The 21,278-nt window shown below is 43.0% G+C and overlaps 1 protein-coding gene across 2 annotated transcripts; it reads left to right on the top strand.

Annotated features, from left to right (window-relative positions):
• Positions 1-570: 570 nt before the first annotated feature.
• xrcc2 (X-ray repair complementing defective repair in Chinese hamster cells 2) lies at positions 571-20,760 on the top strand. Of its 2 annotated transcripts, none has more exons than XM_055881838.1 (3): positions 571-2,463; positions 14,629-14,710; positions 14,810-20,760. In XM_055881838.1, exons 1-3 carry the CDS (start codon positions 2,428-2,430, stop codon positions 15,613-15,615), a joined length of 924 nt encoding a protein of 307 aa, XP_055737813.1. In that variant the 5' UTR covers positions 571-2,427; the 3' UTR covers positions 15,616-20,760. The 2 variants fall into 2 exon arrangements, with proteins under 2 accessions (XP_055737813.1, XP_055737812.1); XM_055881837.1 differs by lacking the exon at positions 571-2,463 and adding an exon at positions 14,041-14,124.
• The last annotated feature ends 518 nt before the right edge of the window (positions 20,761-21,278 follow it).

Below are 21,278 nucleotides of genomic sequence, written 5' to 3'. Positions count from 1 at the left end.
AAGCCAGCGGAAAATGCGGAGCGTAGGGGTTGGTAATGTTTTCTAGTTGCGCCGTGATTGGCTCAGTGTTCTGTCACTCATGGGACACTACGTCACCGCAAAATCTACGGGTAGAGCTCGGAAATTCAAGCCCCTTGGGTGCTGCCATAGAGTTACATTAGAAGTGTACATCCAAGAAGGCTCAAGGTCTTTGGCCACAGATAAAATGACGTCAAATCACGTTATATTATATCTACCGTAGACTGATCATGTCAACATCATACTTTCAAAATCTTAGCTAGCAAGCTAGCAGTCATCATCATGAATCAAGTAGACAATCTACTGGCAAATCCTTTTCAATCCTTGTCATTTCAAGAGAAATAATGAAGAGAGAAATTATAGACAAAATGTATCGGTGCTCATCGGCCATTGGACAAAAACATTACACAAGAAGTTGGAAAATGCAAATTCAACAATGACTGCTTTGGAAGGAATCAGTGACTAACTGCAAGCATTGCAAAGCAATCACTAGCCTGCTATTCAGTGGAGTGGGTGTGTGGTCCAAGTCTGGGTGTAAAAGTCTCTTTTCAAAGCTTAAAAGGATATACCGTAATTTCCGGACTATAAGCCGCTACTTTTTTCCCACGCTATGAACCTTGCGCTTTATACAATGACACGGCTAATTTATGGATTTTTCCCGCTTTCACAAATTCATGGCCAAAAAACTGAGCACCGTCACATAATGTGACGTAAATCGAGCGCGCTCAAACTTTCCATCATTCTGATTACGGTAGTCATTTTGTCACCCTCATCATGGCAAAGACACGGAGAAATGCATATGATGCGGCTTTCAATTTGAAGGCGATCGTTCTGGCTGTTGGAAAAGGAAATAGTGCTGCTGCACGGGAGCCTTAATGGGTCGATGATAAGACGTTGGAAACAGCAGCGTGAGAAACTGACTTAGTGCAAAAAGACAACAAAAGTTTTCAGAGGAAAGAAAAGCAGATGGCCCAAACTAGAAAATGAGGCTTGGATGAGTTTGCCTCCGGTTGAAAGTGAGGAGAGCGCAATGAAAACGATCCAACATCGGATGAAGCAATTCTGAGGCTATTCAACTCCGACACCAAAGGAGATGACTTCAGTGGTTTCAGTGCACAGGAGGAAGATAGTGACCAAGGACTTTCTTGGTAGGCTATTGTTTACTGCTATTTAAAAAAAAAAAAATGTTACAAGCCTGTTTCGTTAAAGCCTATTTATTTTTGTTACAAGCCGTGTTTCGTTTAAAGGCTATTTATTTTTGTTACAAGCCGTGTTTCGTTTAAAGGCTGTGTAAAGTTCATTTGTTTCAATGTACCGGTAGGCACCTGCGGCTTATAGACACGTGCGGCTTATTTATGTACAAAATAAATAAAAACAATTAAATTCAGTGGGTGCGGCTTATATTCAGGTGCGCTTAATAGTCCAGCAATTACGGTAACATTCAACAAGCGGAACGGCAACACAGGATCAACACATGGAGCTGTCTGTAGCAGGACTTTTGATCATTTTGTGTCCTCTTGCCCGGTAAATGACCAGGCTCACCGGTAGGAGCAAGTACTCTGGTGGGTCATATGGAGAACTTTCCTGCTTCCCTTACTTGCACCCCTTTTCATGTCATTCTGCTGTGGGGAAACCAGTCCAAATCTCTCCGCGTCCTCATTGACTCTGGGGCCGACGAGAGCGAATAGAGGAATGGAGGCACTGGCTAGAAGGGGCGGAACATCCGTTCATTGTGTGGACCGACCACAAAAACCTGGAGTATCTCCGCACTGCCAAGCACCTCAACTCCAGGCAAGGAGATGGGCCCTGATGTTTACCCGGTTAAATTCACTCAGTGAGTGAATTTATAAGGAAGTGCATAGGAGATGTTGTACCCAATGTGACCATTAAAACCTACCCGAACCAGAAACTGTGGATTGAGGGCAGCATTCGTGCAAAACTGAAAGCGCGAACCACCACATTTACCATGGAAAGGTGACCGGGAATATCACCAAATACAGTGTTGTTATTCCCTCCAATGCAATCAAACAAGAGAAATGTCAGTATAGGGACAAAGTGGAGTCGCAATTCAACGGCTCAGACACGAGACGTATGTGGCAGGGTCTACAGACAATCTTGGACCAGCCACGTCACAGACAACAATGTCTTGCTTCCAGAATAACTAAACACCTTCTTTGGCCACTTTGAGGATAATATAGTGCCACCGATGCAGCCCGCTACCAAGCACTGTGGGCTCTCCTTCTCCATGGCCGATGTAAGACATTTAAACGTGTTAATCCTCGCAAGGCTGCCGGCCCAGACGGCATCCCTAGTCCGTCCTCAGAGCATGCACAAACCAGCTGGCTGGTGTGTTTACGGATATATTCAAATCAATCCCTATCCCAGTCTGCTGTCCCCACATGCTTCAAGATGGCCACCATTGTTCCTGTACCCAAGAAGGCAAAGGTAACTTTACTAAATGACAATCACCCCATAGCACTCACTTCTGTCATCATGAAGTGCTTTGAGAGACTAGTCAAGGATCATATCACCTCCACCTTTCCCATCACCCTAGATCCACTGCAATTTGCATACCGGCCCAATAGGTCCACGGACGATGCAATTGCCTATGTAAGAATGCTGTTCATTGACTACAGTTCAGCATTCAACACCATAGTACCCTTCGTATTGAAATGTACTAATTAGATGTTCAGCTTGTCGAGTTGAAAGAAGAGCAAACTGTTTGAAGTGTCAAATGTTGTTTTAGTAAATCTGCAGATGAAGAGTGAATAAGCCATGTCCAAAATGAAATTACCCTAGGCGTTGAATATTGCACTCAGTTCCTTAATCTTCCTCTGTACAAGAAAATTTGGCCCCTTAGATAAGATTCCCATACTGTTGTAGGAGACATAGCAGGGGTTTGATTTAGCTTTAGAAATATCTACATTTGAGATTATTAAAAGCAAAAGGTTTCTTCTGATATCAGTAGTGAGTTAAGCCGTCAAGGGCGATAATTAGGCTGTGTATTTGGTGTAAGTGTCATGACTTCTGCCGAAGTTGGTCCCTCTCCTTGTTCGGGCAGCATTCGAAGTCACCGACTTTCTAGCCATCGCTGATCCACTTTCCATTGGTTTTGTCTTGTCTTCCATCACACCTGGTTCCAATTCCTTCAATTACATTTTGTGTATTTAACCCTCTGTTCTCCCCCATGTCCTTGTCCGTAATTGTTTGTTGTAGTGCTTGTGCACTGTATGCTGGTATTTACCGGGTTTTGTTTGTCCCATTTATTGTATTGTTCTGTTGACGGTGGTTTATGGATATTAAACAACGGCGTTGTAAATCAGTTTTCTCTCTCCTGCGCCTGACTTCTCTGCCGCCAGTACGCACCTCACTACAATAAGTCGTTTTAGTGTCGCGTTGTATAAATGATTGGAGACAGGTTTAATAGTCCACCCAAAATACAACATGCCATGAAAGCCACAGGGACGAAGCCCAAAACAAACACGTATACAAAAACACAGGAATGTAACCCAAACAAAAGAGCAAGATTACACAATACACACCACAAAAGCCAAAATAACAAAACACAGGTTCTTTCAAGACCAACAGACATGGGAACAATAACCAACAAGACAATGGTGAACAGAGGGCACATATATACAATTACTAATCAGTGGAGAATGGGAACCAGGTGTGCGTAATGAGACAGTTCAGTGACGCCTAGAGGCCGGTGACGTAGAACTCTGTAACTGGTGCACAGAATGAGCAGCAGTACCGGTGGTCACATAGTAGAAGTAGAATTATCCGTAATGACTATAGCTTGGTAATCACACTCTGTGATAAGTGGCAGAAAAGTATTGTCTAGGAAGAAGTAGTCTATTCATGAGAAGGTCTTATGAAATGGTGAGAGGATTGTGGAAAAACCACACATCAGATATGCCATTTGTCTTCAGAAATATCTGATTTGTGGATACTGTCTTTGATTAAGATGATACCTTAGGAGAGCTACGATCCAGATTGGGTGACAGTACACAATCCATATCACCATCTAGTATTAGGTGGTGTGTGTCCATATTTGGTAATCAAGAAAATAAATTTGTGAAGAATGAACTGTTATCCCAATTTGGTGCATAAATGTTAGCGAAGATAACAGGTGTATTATACAGTCTTCCTACTACAATAATGAAACGGCCTGCTTAGTCTGCCTCTACACTTAACATTGAGAACGGTATGTTTTTACTCATTAAAATGGCTGCTCCTCTAGTTTTAGAAGGAACATTGGAACGATATGATTGACCGATCTACCCTCCTTTTAACTTCTCTGCGCTACGGATATCGGTACCGGGTTTAAATTCGACAACATACGGTGATCGCCACAAATAGTCATATTAAACATTCCTGAAAATACAAGTGTCTCACATGCTTCAAAAGCCTAGAATCTTGCTAATCCAACTGCGTTGTCAGATTTAAAAAAGGATTAACTGCAAAAGAATACGATGCGATTATCTGAGCACAGAGCCCCATACCAAATGACTATTTCAACCAGCACAGGTGTAACAAAATCACAGATTGCAATGAAATAAATAGTTTACCTTTGAAGATCTTGCTCTGTTTGCAATCCCAAGGCTCATTGTTACACAATGAATGGTCTTTTGTTCGGTTAAATCCATTTTTATAGCCTAACAAGAAACAGTTTGTGAACGCTTATCTCGTTGAATTTCGTGTCATTCAATTTTCGACAAAACATTCGACGTAAGTACACAGACTAAACCTGACTTTATCCAGTCATGTTTTGTTTCCTTGCAATCAACTGTTTGTTTGTAACACGACCAAACTTGATGGGTCATTTCGCTGGACGTATTGACCCAAAGAAACCGATTGGAAGACAACAAGTAAGGACCTCATTGTGCACCAATTATATGACCGCTGTTTCGTTGATTGACTGTATTTTAACCCAATGACCACTGATCGTCTTGAAATCTAGCTGGGTAGATAGCCAATGAGCAGAGGTAAACGGCAATATGTAATGTTTGTGTTTTGGAAGACCAACCCATGTAGTAAACTCCGGCGTAAAGACCGTCATTCGCCATTGAAGATTCATACTGGAAGGAGCAAAACTCGTTACGCACAGCAGTTTCGGTAACACGCATGTTCAGCTGTTACCTATGCTTACCTGTTCCTATGCTTCCTGGCTGATGTTTTGGTCACTTTTGAATGCTGGCGGTGCTCTCACTCTAGTGGTAGCATGAGACGGAGTCTACAACCCACACAAGTGACTCAGGTAGTGCAGCTCATCCAGGATGGCACATCAATGCGAGCTGTAGCAAGAAGGTTTGCTGTGTCTGTCAGCGTAGTGTCCAGAGCATGGAGGCACTACCAGGAGACAGGCCAGTACATCAGGAGACGTGGAGGAGGCCGTAGGAGGGCAAAAACCCAGCAGCAGGCCACCCCTCATAGCACTTTGAGATATTAGCTGATGTACGAAGGGCTATATAAATTGATTTGATAGAGGACTGAGGGTCTTCCAAATATTGAAAGTGTGTAAATAGTTACCCATGTTATTTTGTAAGTGTATATATATTTTATAATATTTTTTCCCCCCAATTTTTCCCCCTCCATTTTTTTGGGGGGTGTGTTAGAATACCATTTTGGTATTTTGTATATAGTTATTTGTTTCAAAATGTATAGCTTCACCAATTTGGCCACTTGGGTACATTTGGGCTACTTGTGTGGGACACCTGGGTGACTTCATGATAAATGTCATGTAGCACACTCATTTTGGAAGTTATCATTCTGAAACTTTGCACAAGTACTGTTGCCCTCTTATGTTTTTCACTGAAATTGTCCCCATATTCATATCTGAATGTTTGTTTTATCTTGTTCATTTTAAAGATGATGATACAACAATTAAAAAGAAAAAACGTATGTTTTTTTCATTGTATTATCAAAACCAGATCTATTGTGTTATATTCTCCTACATTCAATTCACATTTACACAAACTTCAGAGTGTTTTCTTTCAAATGGTACCAAGAATATGCATATCCTTGCTTCTGGGCCTGAGCTAGAGGCAGTTAGATTTGGGTATGTCTTCAGGCGGAAATTGAAAGAAGGGGGGGGGGGGGTAGCTGTAAGAGGTTTTACGAGAGTGGTTGAAAGTGCAGAGATGTGTCTCCTGAAAAAAGCTGATATCTACTTTAAGGTGATTTAAATGATAAAGAACCCTTTTACGTTTCACTGGATGATTTAAAGATGTAACATTCCAGCTAGTAAAAGTGACTGAGCAAGCAGCTGTCCCTCATGATATTAGGCCTAGCCATGTATTTCAGGTGAGAAAAGGATAGATGCCAGATTACAACAACTGATCCATTAAACATTTTTCAAAAATAGCAAATTAAAAATGTAAAAAGTTGAAGAAAAATAGAAAACATTAACAAACAATACTCTGAAGTCTGGTATGAAAAAGTAAACCCACCCTGGTCACCTAATAGAACAAGGTAAACGCTAATCCCCATGAAAAGATATTGTGCTGGGACCACCAGAGGGCAGGCTGCTCCCACGGACAGTAGCCCAGCCCGGCATGTGAGTCAAGGTGATCAAAGGCAATTAAGTAAATCAAAATCAAATCAAACCCACAGCTGAGCAATTATCTTTCCCCTACAAGAGAGAGGAGGGAACCGGCAGAAGGGGAAGAAAGAAAAGAGTGTTTTCTTCTACAAAGGAGAGGACATACCTTTTGGAAGGGAGAAGAAGGGGACACCACCTCTTGGGAATGGTTACCATGGATCCGTATGACCACTCGAAGGGAGCTCTCCATGGACGGATTGGGAAGGTGGTGACACACCCGTGATTTATGTTATAGTTTAAAGATACTCTCCTTGTGTTCCTTGTTCTTGAGAAAAAATATTTGTTTTTTCCTTGAAAAATCGTCCTTGATTATGTTGGAGTGTTTAAGATGAAAGAAATACCTCAAAAGAGAACATTGTTCAATTAAGAAAACCTGCTCCTGACTCGTTTATTCCACCTTTCTGCTTTAGAGCTACCTCAAAGTACTGGGTCCGCTCACAATATCCACACATATTGTGCTTGTAGTGGGGAACACTAAACCTATCGAGTAGAGAGCCCTGCTGAAATAGTGAAGGATTTAAAACAAGTTGCGCATAAGAAATACTTACAACTCAAAACTAGGCTGTTTTAAAAGATAGTATAAAACATTTTAGATATAACATCTTACAGCAATACCACTAAGTTAGCAGCAACGTGTTTAAAGAAATGACGTAACCTAATAATAGAACTGTGCTTTATCTATCCTAGATACGGGTACCATCGAGAAATATAAACGAGCCACTTCATGGTAATAAAATAAAACGTTAAACCAAAAAGAGAATTATCTCACCAGAACTAAGGCACTAACATTACCTAATAATAACAATATCAACTGATACTGGCAACGCTATACAGTATCTACAAAAGAGAGACTGAGTCTGCAGTGGTAGACACATTCGTCTATTACCCTAATCGCCAAATAGGTGAACATTCAGCCATTTGCTTCGTCCATCCACTGTAGAATGTTTGGATTTACGAAGGCCATTGCCTTATGGGGGTCTTGGAACGTATGTTATACGGAGTCGTGCAGGAAAAGCCACACCATACCGAACGTCGGGCGTCCATGTAGCAGAATCTTGATATCGTTGAAAGCGGCACGATCACAAGCAACGCTGTCGGCATAGTCTGGGAAGAAAGAGATGGGAAGTTTCTCGCTCAGTGTTCCCTCATCATCGAGCTGCAGCCCTCCTCCTTCCTCTCTGACCTTTCTAAGATATCGTACCTCATCACGCTGATATCCGGGAGGGCTCTCGCCTGGGCTACGCAGTATGGAAACAACAGTCGGCCATATGCTTCAGTCTGGAAGAGTTCATGGCGGAGGTAAAGAGTTTTTGAGGCTCCATTGTCCGGGAGAGAGGCTGCCCGGAAGTTGCTTCGGCAAGACTCCCGCAGTGCGGCAGACGATGAGGTGGATTTCAGCACATTGGTAGCTGATAGTGCCTGGAACGCTGTTTGACATGTCGGAAGCGCTGTCCCTGCACGGAGTATCAGAGGAAGTAAAGGACAAGCTTGCAGCCCGGGAACTAGCGAACGATTCCGACTCGCTCATCGCCTTGACCTTTCTGATCGATGGGCGACTACGGGAACAAAGGAAGGAGAGTCGATTCCACCTCACCTCTGAGACATCCCGGAAGTCCCCGACGTCTGTTGCCGAGAGAATCCGAGGCTACCCGAGTTCCTCCGAAGAATGCGATTCACCTCTTACCAAGACTATGCAACTAGGCAGAGCTAGGCTATCTCCAGCTGAATGGCTATACAGGCTTCACACTAAGAGTTGCCTGTATTGGGGGCCTGGTCATTTCGCCTCCACCTGTCCACTAAAAGACCAGGCTCACCGGTAGGAGTGAGTACTCTGGTGGGCCTTACGCAAAACTGTTCCTCTCCCCTTACTCGCATCATTTTTCATGCCATGTTGCTGTGGGGGAACCAGTCAAAATCTCTCCAGGTACTCATCAACTCTGGGGTCGATGAGAGCTTTATGGATGGTACACTAGCTTCCGAGCTGAACATCTCCACTCAGCCCTTCTCCATTCCCATGGACGTTAGAGCGCTGGACAGGTGCTCTACAGGCCAGGTCACCCACATTACCACCCCCATCATCTTACGTGTGTCAGGGAACCACAGCGAGACGATTCAATTCCTGCTCATTAAGTCTCCTCAGGTTCCCGTGGTATTGGGATTCTCCTGGCTCCAACGACACAATCCCCTCATTGACTGGTCTGCTGGTGCCATCATGGGCTGGAGCCCGTTCTGCCACGTCCATTGCCTGAAGTCTGTGCAGCCTGCCCCAGGACGTCTTCCTGGGGGCTCGGAAGTTGCACCAAACCTCTCCGCCATTCCTGCGGAGTACCAGGACCTCCAAGAGGTGTTCAGTAAGGCCCGGGCCACTTCGTTCCGCCGCACCGACAATATGACTGTGGGATTGACCTTCTCCCAGGCACCACTCCGCCCCGGTGATGACTGTACTCTCTGTCGGGTCTGGAGACCAAGGCTATGGAGACCTACATTGAGGACTCCCTAGCTGCAGGGTTCATCCGTCCTTCTGCCTCCCCCGCCGGTGCAGGGTTCTTTGTGGAGAAGGACAAAACCCTGCGCCCGTGCTTCGACTACTGAGGTCTCAACGACATCATGGTGAAGAACCGCTACCCGCTACCACTCAACTCCTCTGCCTTTGAGCCGCTCCAGGGGGCCACCGTGTTTTCCAAGCTGGACCTATGCAGAACAGCCTGCCACCTGGTGCAAATACGGGAAGGGGACAAGTGGAAGACTGCCTTCAACACGGCCAGCGGTTACTACAAGTATCTGGTCATGCCATTTGGCCTTACCAATGCCCATGCTGTGTTCCAGGTTAATGATGTTCTCCTCGACATGTTGAACTTGTTTGTCTTCGTCTACCTCAATGACATCCTCGTCTTCTCCCCCCCCCCCCCCCCCCCCTGTCTGCACTCACCTCTCCCAAGGTTCCGTTCACATGGTCCCCAGCTGCTGACCGGCGTTCTGGGATCTCAGACACCGCTTCACCACAGCTCCCATCTTGGTTCATCCTGACTCGTCCGGCCAGTTCGTGGTGGACGCCAATGCTTCGGATATCAGAGTGGGGTTGTCCTGTCTCAGTGTTCTGCCCTGGACCTCAAGTTACATCCCTGCGCCGCCTTCTCCCACCGCCTCAACGCCACAGAGAGGAACTACGATGTGGGGAATTGTGAGCTGCTCACGGTGAAGATGGCATTGGAGGAATGGAGGCACTGGCTGGAGGGGGCGGAACATCCATTCATTATGTGGACCGACCACAAGAACTTGGAATATCTCCACACAGCCAAGCGCGTCAATTCCAGGCAAGCTAGGTGGGCCCTGCTGTTCACCCATTTCAACTTCTCCCTCCCATACCGGCCAGGATCCAAGAATGTCAAGCCAGATGCGCTGTCACGCCTCTATAGCCCTACGGCTACAACCCTGGAACCTGAGACCATCCTTCCCACCTCGTGCCTGGCGACGGCACTCAGCTGGGGAATAGGGAAGCATGTTCGTGAGGTGCAGCATTCCCAGCTGAACCCCGGGGGGGTGGGGCAGATAAACGGATGTTCGTTCCTAACGCGGTCCGCTCCTCGGTCCTGGAGTGGGCCCACTCCTCCAGGCTTGCCTGCCACCGGGGCTCCCATCGGACCCTGGCCTTTGTGTGACAACGCTTCTAGTGGCCTACCATGGTTTTTGACGTCTTCGTGTTCATCGCTGCATGCACAATCTGTGCACAGGACAAGACTCCTCTGCAAGCCCCAACTGGTCTCCTTCAACCTCTGCCTGTCCCTCACCGTCCCTGGTCTCACATATCCCTGGACTCTGTCACGGGTCTCCACCCGTCTGATGGCAACACTGCCATCCTGACCGTAGTGGATCGGTTTTCCAAAGCCGCCCACTTCATTCCTCTCCCCAAGCTACCCTCTGCCAAAGCGACGGCCCAGCTCATGGTGTGGCACGTCTTCTAGATCCATGGACTGCCAGTGGACATGGTCTCTGACCGGGGTCCTCAGTTCTCGTCCTGGTTCTGGAAGTTCGTTCTGCACACTGCTGTCTCTGCCTGGCCGGTTCCCCTCTCTCCACTGGGATTCTCTGCCTCTAACACTATTACAGGGGCTGAGTCACTGGCTTACTGGTGCTCTTTCATGCCGTCCCTAGGAGGGGTGCGTCACTTGAGTGGGTTGAGTCACTGACATGATCTTGCTGTCTGGGTTGGCGCCCCCCCCTTGGGTTGTGCCGTGGCGGAAATCTTTGTGGGCTATACTCTGCCTTGTCTCAGGATGGTAAGTTGGTGGTTGAAGGTATCCCTCTAGTGGTGTGGGGGCTGTGCTTTGGCAAAGTGGGTGGGGTTATATCCTTCCTGTTTGGCCCTGTCCGGGGGTATCATCGGCTTTTCTAGCCTTTCTAGGGAGTTTTTCCTAGCCACCGTGCTTCTACACCTGCATTGCTTGCTGTTAGGGGTTTTAGGCTAGGTTTCTGTACAGCACTTTGAGATATCAACTGATGTACGAAAGGCTATATAAATAAATTTGATTTGATATCCTACTGGAATTTCAATAGGCGATGAGTTGAAAATCGACCAGCCTCAGAATTCCCACTTCCTGTTTGGATTTTTTCTCAGGTTTTAGCCTGCCATATGAGTTATGTTTTACTCACAGACATCATTCAAACAGTTTTAGAAACTTCAGAGTGTTTTTTATCCAATAGTATCTGGGACAGAGTAGGAGGCAGTTCATTCTGGGCACGCTATTCATCCAAAGTGAAAATGCTGAACCCCTATCCCTAAAAAGTTTTAAACACTATTATTGCACACAGTGAGTACATGCAAAAACAGTTCTAAAGACATAATTCCCCCTTGACTTTATGGGGTATTGTAGGCCAGTGACACAAAATCTTAATTTAATCCATTTTAAATTCAGGCAACAAAATGTGAAAAAGTCAAGGGGTATGAATGCTTTCTGAAGGCACTGTATTTATTGTCTGTACCACGGACAAAGCAGAATGCATTTGGCAATATTTTCTATCCTAATCAATTTGCAATTAACATTTCAGAAACAACCGAAACATTTTGGAATTAGTTCCCTATTATAAATTCACAACACCAGGTTGTGTCTCGATCCCAGCCTTTCTGATTAAGTATAACTTCCTGTTTAACCATGCTAATTCATCATGGAGGAAAAAGTAATCTCGTCTAAAATTGATATTGTTACTCAAAACATGCAGTGGTTTAATTAATAGAGTCCTTAACTAATGTACTGCCCACTGGCTGAGTTATTCATCAAGTTAATCACACCTGTGAGTGTACAGGCCTAGCCTTCAGATTCAGAAAGCTGAAGGTCTGCAAAAATCTTAATTTGTTTGATTCTATGCTGTAATTTACTGCAGGCTCATACCACTAATAGATGTAATGTTTTTGCAACAAGCCTGGATACGATTTAATGTTGATCCATTTTAAATGATTTGTAGCCTTGCTATAAAATGTAAAAAAGTTATGTATTTTCCCATCAAAAGAGAATTTGAACAACCCATGTAGCAAAGCCACAGCAAAATCATACCACTATGACCCATCTCTGATGGGGTTTTCCCCCCTCCAGGTGACAGGCCATTTGACCTATTTACTCCTTAGTCATGTGTCCTGCATGAACCAATAATAACAAACTTCAGCTTAACTTTTTCAAAACTAGTTTAGACTATTCTGTCCTACAGTATTACTATCTCAATAGAGGAGAATACTACAGTTAGCTACTGGCACTGTATTTACATTAAAAGCATACCTAACCTAAACTCTGTTTTTTTAATAATATATTGTAATAATATATTATTAATCTTATTATCATGTTACCATTAACTGAGAAGGTGCTTTCCACTTGCAGAGTGGAACAGAGTCGGGTGGCAAAAGGTTGTGTGATTGGTGGCATAACATGTTTTATTTATTTCACCTTTAATTAACCAGGTAGGTCAGTTGAGAACAAGTTCTCATTTACAACTGCGACCTGGCAACATAACCTTAGTAACTGTAATTTTCGAGGCAGATCACATACCTAGAATGCAAGCTCAGCTTTTTCAAGCAAACAAACTCACCCAATCCCACAATCTATCACGCAAGGTGGTGGGTGGACTGCCATGCTCATGATGACGAAAGAATGTCCCCAAAACACCATAGATTATTTGCAACAACTGTATCAAAAAGTTCGTTTAAATACAGTGTATTATTGAAGGTTGGATAGAAGGCTGATTGCTCTGCACCGTGCTCGCTTATTTCCCTCTAACGTTATTTATATCAATAGTTTATATCAATAGTTTGACAGCGAGCGTATTTCCATAGTCAAAGGGAAGGGAAGAGTCAAAGGGAAGATGGGAAAAAATGTAAACGAGCTGGCTCCGTTCCCCACTCGAGCGTAGTATTGGGAACTCGCACACCTGACCGTGAATCAGTTTCTCATACTCTGCTCTGTCATGTAGAATGGTTGCTGAATCAGCTGTTAAAGAAAAAAACGACTTTATTATAACAACCACATTTTTGTTATTTAACCTTTATTTAACTAGCAAGTCAGTTAAGAATAAATTCTTATTTTACAATGATGGCCTAACCCCGGCCAAACCCTCGCCTGTCCCGGACAACACCTGGCCAATTGTGCGCCACCATATGGGACTCCCGATAACCCGGGATCGGAACAAGGTCTGATGTCTCTAGTCTCTAGATGTCTCTAGTGCTTCCGTCCCTCTCCTCGCACCTACGTGGGCTCGAACAGGTAACGCTATTAGTGCACACATAGACAACTGACACGCACCGACAAGCATCGTTACCCATCGCGCCACAAAAGCCGCAACCCTTGCAGAGGGGAACAACTAGTTCAAGGTCTCAGAGCGAGTGACGTCACCGATTGAAACGCTATTAGTGCGCACTCCGCTAACTAGCTAGCCATTTCACATCGGTTACACTAGCACTGAGATGAAGTGCTTTAAACGGCTGCGCCACTCGGTAGCCTAAATGAAGGATGGTTTTAGACAGGCAGCCCGATTCTGATATTTGTTTCACTAATTGATATTTTGGCCAATCAGATCAGCTCTTAAAAATATCTGATGTGGAAAAAAATATCAGAATTGTGCTGCCTGTAAAACGCTGCCAGAATACCACCAATGTATTTCAATATAAACAACGCAAGGTGGCATCTGAACTCCACTGTTTCCTCTCTGGACGCGAAGTTTTGGCAACCTTGTTATGCTGTAACCATTACTCACGCGCCCAATGAAAAGCAGGAAAATAATATTATGTCACACGAGTTAATATACTTTATTATTGATAAAGTTAGGATTAATAGAAATTATGCTTAACTACTTTTCATTATGTGTACCAAAGATTCGGCAACAATGCATATAGCTCGTCTGTGTCAGGTATTACGGTAAAATACCAAAAGCAGGAAGTCGATTTGAAAAAGCGCGTTCTTTTTTCCTGACAGATACAAGGGATGACAACTACTGCCAAAATGACAGAGAACGGTGCACAAGTATGTTGCAAATTAACGTTACCATATAAGTGTAATAAGTATCTAACGAAAGGTTTTTAATAAAGTAACGTGGTAACATGATGTATATGGCGATGTGCACCCTTCCATCAAGTATATCCCCATGTGCTTAGCTAACCAACCCTTTCTTTGTACGTGCTCTTTTATAACTCTTTCGTGCTTTTCTAACCCTTTCGACACACACTCCATAAAGGTTAACGAGTATGTACGCGATAACTAACATTGTTAACAGTTACGCACTTCCATACAACGATCTAGTAACCACAGAGACACATCGCAGTTAGCTTAGATCTACAAACATTTCACAGTCACTTCCTGGTTCTGATCAGCTGTTTTCCTGCTTTTGGCCAGATATGAATACCGAAGGTAAACCTGAACTTCAAGTTAGCAGCTAGAAGTACTTTGTTATCAAAGTAAAATCAGAAGTGGCGTATGGATCATGAAAATATTATGTTGTTTTCTAAATGAGTATGTATTTTCTTTCAGTTGTTTGCTAGGTTGGAGGGGAGACGGTCATTGAGGGACATTGAACCGCACATCTTTCCTGATGGTGCTGGACCTATTCAAGGTACTTTGCCCTGATGTATAAACGTGGCATCATCAGGCCATATAAATAAATTATTACAGTAGTCACATAGTTGACATTTCTTTTACATTCATTCTCCAGGTGACGTAGTGGAGTTCCATGGCACCGAGGGAAGTGGAAAGACTGAGACCATGTACCATCTGGTGACCCACTGCATCCTCCCAGCCGACCGGGGGGGCCTGGAAGTGGAAGTCATGTACGTGGACACCGACTACAACTTTGACATGCTGAGGCTGGTGACAGTACTGGAGCAGCGCCTGGGGGAGGACGCAAAAGGAGAGGTTAGTGGGGCGGCGGTAGAGCCTGAGGAGAGGGTGCGAGCCTGCCTAGGCCGACTCTTTGTGGTTAACTGCTCCAGCTCAGTCCAGCTGCTTCTCACACTGCACTACCTGGAGAATACCTTCAGCAGCCGGCCCACTATGTGCCTATTGGTCATCGACAGCATCTCATCCTTCTATTGGGTGGACCGGAGTGGGGGAGGGGAGAGCGTGGCCAAGCAGGAAGCCAACCTCAGGAAGTGTTCAGAGCTCCTGGATCGGCTGCGGAGAGACTACCGTATAGTGGTGTTTGCCACCACGCACGCCATCATGAGGAACTACGGGCACTCGGCTCAGGCTGACGTGGGGGCCATGACACCTGGGCCCTCTGAGCCATCCTCATCGTCTTCCTCCTGGAGACAGTGGTCCTCCTCTCATGCTTCAAACTTTGACAAGGCCTACATCAGCAGGGCCTGGCAGAGGCTAGTGACACACAGAGTGCTGTTCTCCAAAGGAGAGGTGACCAAGGACAGAAAGCAGGTGTTTTCAGCTGCATGCACCACCACAAGTACAAGAGGTGCTAAATGCTCCTCTTTTTGTGTTATGGAAGGGGGTGTTCAGTTTTTATGAAGATGTTGTTGAACTCAATTGATTGAATTCTATTCTGATTCTGGATGTGTTAAACTGATATTAGACACTACAGCAACTTTTAGTGATTTTATTTCTTACATTTGTTGGATTATTTTAATCCACCAGATGTGGATGCTATTATGGTTGATGTTTGTGTCATTTGTAAAATAATAAATCAATAAAAAATAAGTAAGATAGGGCAACTGTTACAGAGGTTGCAAATGTTTTGAAAATAGTCTGAATACTTAATTTTTTTTCAATATTTTATTTTTGCATTTTCCAATTAACAACATTCAAGACAAACTAAAACATAGGGAGGAGATATCAGGGTTGAACTTGTGCAGTCTAAATGGGGTGATATAGAGCTGATGGAGGAAATTAAACTGGATCAGTCTGTATCTGGAGTTCAAAAAGTATTCATACCCCTTGACTTTTTCCACATTTTGTTGTGTTACAGCCTGAATTCAAGATACATTTTTTTCTCACCCATCCACACACAATACCCCAGAATGACAAAGTGAAAACATGTTTTTAGAAATTCTGGCAAATTTATTGAAAATTAAATACAGAAATTTCTAATTTACATAAGTATTCACACCCCTGAGTCAATACTTTGTAGAAGCAACATTGGCAGCGATTAGTCTCTTAAGATATTTCCACAGCTAGATTGTGTAATATTTGCCTATTTATTATTTTCAAATTTCCTCAAGGTCTCTTACATTGGTTGTTGATCTCATTGCTAGACAACCATTTTCACATCTTGCCATAGAATTTCAGATCAAATCAATCAACTATATTTATAAAGCCCTTCTTACATGAGCTGATGTCACAAAGTGCTGTATAGAAACCCAGCCTAAATCAAACTTTATTTGTCACATGCGCCGAATACAGCAAGTGTAGACCTTACCGTGAAATGCTTACTTATAAGCCCTTAACCAACAGTGCAGTTCAAGAAGAGTTAAGAAAATAATAACCAAATAGACTAAAGTAAAAAATAATAATGAAAAGTAACACAAGAATAACGAGGCTATATACAGGGGGTACTGGAACCGAGTCAGTGTACAGGTTAGTTGAGGTAATTTGTACATGTAGATAGGGGTGAAGTGTCTATGCATAAAGATGATAAACAACGAGTAGCAGCAGTGTACAAAAAGGAGGGGGGGGGGGTCAATGGCGATTTAAGTAGACTTAAGTCAAAACTGTAACTCGGCCACTGAGGAACATTCACTATCTTGGAAAGCAACTCCGGTGTACATTTTGCCTTGTGTTTTAGTTTATTGTCCTGCTGAAAAGGGGAATTCATCTCCCACTGTCTGGTAGAAAGCAGACAATCAATTTTTCCTCTAGGATTTTGCCTGTGCTTAGCTCCATTCCATTTCCTTTTTATTCTGAAAAACTCCCCAGTCCTTAACGATTAGAGGCATACCCATAACATAATGGAGCCACCACTGTGATTGAAAATATGGAGAGTGGTACTCAGTAATGTGTTGTATTGAATTTGCCTGACAAAAAGTTAATTGCTTTGCACATTTTTTGCAGTATTACTTTAGTGCCTTGTTGCAAACAGGATGTATGTTTTTGAATGTTTTTATTCTGTACAGGCTTCATTCTTTTCACTCTTTCAATTAGGTTACTATTGTGGAATAACTACAATGTTGTTGATCCATCCTCATTTTTCTCCTATCACAGCCATTAAACTCTAACTGTTTTAAAGTCTCCATTGGCCTCATGGTGAAATCCCGGAATGGTTTCCTTCTTCTCCTGCAACTGAGTTAGGAAGGACGCCTGTATTTTTGTAGTGACTGGGTGTATTGAAGCAACATCCAAAGTGTAATTAATAACTTCACCATGCTCAAATGGATATTCAATGTCTGGTGTTTTTATTTTTTTCCTATCTACCAATAGGTGCCCTTCTTTGCGCTGCATTGGAAAACCTCCCCGGTCTTTGTGGTGGATCTGTTTTTAAATTCACTGCTCAACTGAAGGACCTTACAGATAATTGTATGTGGGGTACAGAGATGAGGTAGTCATTCAAAAATCATGTTAAACACTATTATTGCACACAGAGTGAGGCCATGCAACTTATGTGACTTGTTAAGCAATTTTATACTATTACATTTATTTAGGCTTGCTATTAGAAAGGGGTTGAATACTTATTGACTCAAGAAATTTCAGCTTTTCATTTTTAATTAATTTGTTAAAATGTAGAAAAACATAATTCCACTTTTACATTATGGGATGTTATGTGTAGGCCAGTTACAACAAAAATCTAAATTGACTCCATTTTAAATTCAGGCTGTAACACAACAAAATGTGGGGTGTGAATACTGTAGACTCTAAAAGTGAAATTACCCTTCATATAACTGAGATCTTCTTTAGTCTAAAGTATTTTGGAAAAGAGGATATATGACAGTTAGACAGAGAGAGTTTTCTATAAAATAAGCCATCAATAGATTGTGTGTACAAATATGTCTGTGTGTATGTCTGTTAACACTCTTATAGAGTATATTTCACAGACAGTTCAAGGGTAGAGTATATGGAGCAGAGCCTCTGTAGGTCAGTCATCCAGATTCATGTACAGTCTGGGATAACTGTCAAACCAAACTCGCCCTCTATAGGACTTCCTTAATCTCTATTCTAGTAAATTTTTAGGGTAATAGTTTAAAACAGTTTCATGGACTGTTGAGCCTCATCAATTCCTAGGTTATTACCTTGCTTGTAATATGGGGAGTGCTTGGTCAAGCTGGCAAGCACTACTATTTAAATGGGGTCTTCATGTTCAAGCAGGACTACTCTCACCCTACCCAATTATCCTTTGACTTTTGACACCCAGCCAGCATCCCATAGCGATGCCCTGGAGAAACACAACTAATTACACAGTAATTATCTATCAGTCACGCGTCCTGTGGAACCCAGACTGCTAGTAGCTCATTGACGGAGACCAGCTGTACTGTACATAATAGCAGGGTTTTGTTCCCTCCCTGTGGATCCCTGTATTGTTTCACGGCTCTCTGTTCTATAAGGCAAGCCTTACTGAGTAATTAGGCACTGAATGGTTTGTTATTACTCTAAGAGGAGTTGGTAAAAGTACCCACCCCTCCAGCAGCTGTTCACTCTGGTCCACCATTGTTCCATGTCATGTGATTTATCCCTCAGGGTATTAACTAAATAGCCCACAAGGACAGCATAGACTGTTGCACACACTGTATGTATCCCCCAACCCATCCAACTTTAGGACAAATTGCTGCATAGATGGGTTGTGAAAATCTTTTGTGTGTTGTGTTTAAAAGGTACATTCAACTTCAGACCTCTGTTGAGTGACAGCTGGGCTTATTTAATTAAACTTCTCAACAGTGTTAGAAGAAATATGAATATTAAAGGTGAAATCTGTAAATATACACATTTTTTTCATTAGAATGAACTGACATCCAGAACGGAGGAAACTATATTGTGTCCTCAGTTCTGGATGTCCTCAGTTCGGGATAAATAGCCCACCTATAATGATGACATCCTTTGTATTTGGAGTGTGCAGTTGGTTTCAGTCGATAAGCATTAAACACAATGGCCTCGTGGCAGTACAAGTCTGTGCTGATCGCCCAGCAGTTGCCAAGTCATTTCACATTGTATTCTTTGTGTTCTCTCTTTAAGCTTTGCTCCTGGTCGATATGGCTTAAGGCTCCTTATTTTCTTGAAAATGTTCAGATCAATTCTCTTCTATCATAGAAAGAGCAAAGCAAAATTCTCATCTCTCCGACTCACCCTTACTCTGTCAAAAAGGTTGGATTTGAAGGTTTTTTATGTTGCAATTTAGATTTTCTATACAAGCAAGTGTGGTCAAGGGCACAACTGTGTTGTTGTTCTTCAGAATTGGCTGCCTTATAGATATACTGTCAATCACCTTGAATGATCATGGTTAAAAGGGATGCAGCTGATGTCAAAGTCACCTCAAAAGTTGCAATTTTTTTGCATTTTAGCTAACCCTAATCCCAATTTCCTACCTTAACCTAATTCGCCTAACTTGCTACATTAATTATCCTGACCTGGTACGTTAATTATCCCAACTTGCTATGTTAATTATCCCAACCTGCTACATTAATTCTTCTAACCTGCTACAAAGTTCTGATATGATCTGCATCCCATCTAGTCAAAACCAATTTGAATGTCTCTCTCAACATTAAGATAAAATTATGCATATTCATATCCTCTGTCATGTTTGATAATCAATAATAACCCATACTCTCCATCATAATCCACATTCACAAGGTGTTGATCTTGGCTGTAAAGGCATTACCTTGATTCTAGCTTGCTGAAGCACCAGCAACCATACTATTTCAAAACATCCCACTCAGAGGCCGGATAGCTCAACCCCCAGATTTCATTTTGTCAGCACAAACTATCAATCAATGTAATGCACAGGCTCAATATTATTTTATTATGAATTATGAATTTGCTTACTTACTGATTTTAACAGGGTCCCCTTGCCCACATTCAACCGACAGACTTCAAGACCACGACAGCACAGCAGCCTTTAACTTTGGCCCAGAAAACCAAATGGATGTCAAGCAGCACAAAAGAAAGACAGTTCCTCTTAATTGATTTGTTTATTGCTGTTGATTTTTTCTTTGTGTTCTTCAGCAGTTAGCAAAAGGCTTGACGCCTGGGGAGGGCTTATGGCTCTGAATGATACCATTTAGTAGTTCAAGCCTGGGGTGAAGAAGCAGTGTGTTCAACAACATATCCTTAATTAGAAGACATGAGACCAATGATTCTTAGTTTGTTATTTCGCAATGTGTTTAGGTGTTAAACAGATGTGTATGTGTATGTGTGTGTGTGTGTGTGTCACGCCCTGACCTTAGAGATCATTTTTATGTCTCTATTTGGTTTGGTCAGGGTGTGATTTGGGGTGCGTATTCTATGTTCTTTAGTTCTATAATTTGTATTTCTATGTTTTGGCCGGGTAGGGTTCTCAATCAGGGACAGCTGTCTATCGTTGTCTCTGATTGAGAACCATACTTAGGTAGCCCTTTTTCCCACCTGTCTTTGTGGGAGGTTAACTTTGTTTGTGGCACATAGGCCGTTAGCTTCACGGTTGTTTTGGGTTGTTTATTGTTGGCGTCATAATAAATAAAGGATTATGTACGCTAACCACGCTGCACCTTGGTCCTCTTCATTCGACGGCCGTGATTGTGTGTGTTGTATTTAAGCTTTGAGAAATTGTGATATATACTGTAAGGTAAAACATAATGGAAGTTGCCATTTAACCTAACTCCATGAAATCCAGAGGGAATGGTCTTAACTAGTCTCGTATGTGGCATGCATTTGTCGTTCCATCACATCTCCATAATTATTGTCCGGATTTTAAAAAAATTGCAAAGTTACCATGGTGTAGAGGTTTATGAATAAAACCTCACTGCAGTCATGTTGTATCATCAAATATTAGAGTAAAAGAGGAGACATAGAGGATATAATCGGTATATTCTAGTTGCCACTGCCTAAGGTAGCCTGTTACAGGTGTGAAACAGTGGTAGCCACTGGGTTGCTTCAGCAGGAGACCTCCAGCTGGAGTAATTTGTAAATGTATTGCCCACGTCTCTCAATGTTAAACCACTGCATGATGTGAGAAAATGGGCTAATTCAGACCAATTATATAGATTGGTGCAAAT

Source organism: Salvelinus fontinalis, chromosome 25 (assembly GCF_029448725.1).
Source record: "Salvelinus fontinalis isolate EN_2023a chromosome 25, ASM2944872v1, whole genome shotgun sequence".
NCBI classification, from domain to species: Eukaryota; Metazoa; Chordata; class Actinopteri; order Salmoniformes; family Salmonidae; genus Salvelinus; species Salvelinus fontinalis.
Note: the sequence above shows the minus strand (reverse complement) of the source record. Positions and strands in the feature narration are given on the sequence as shown.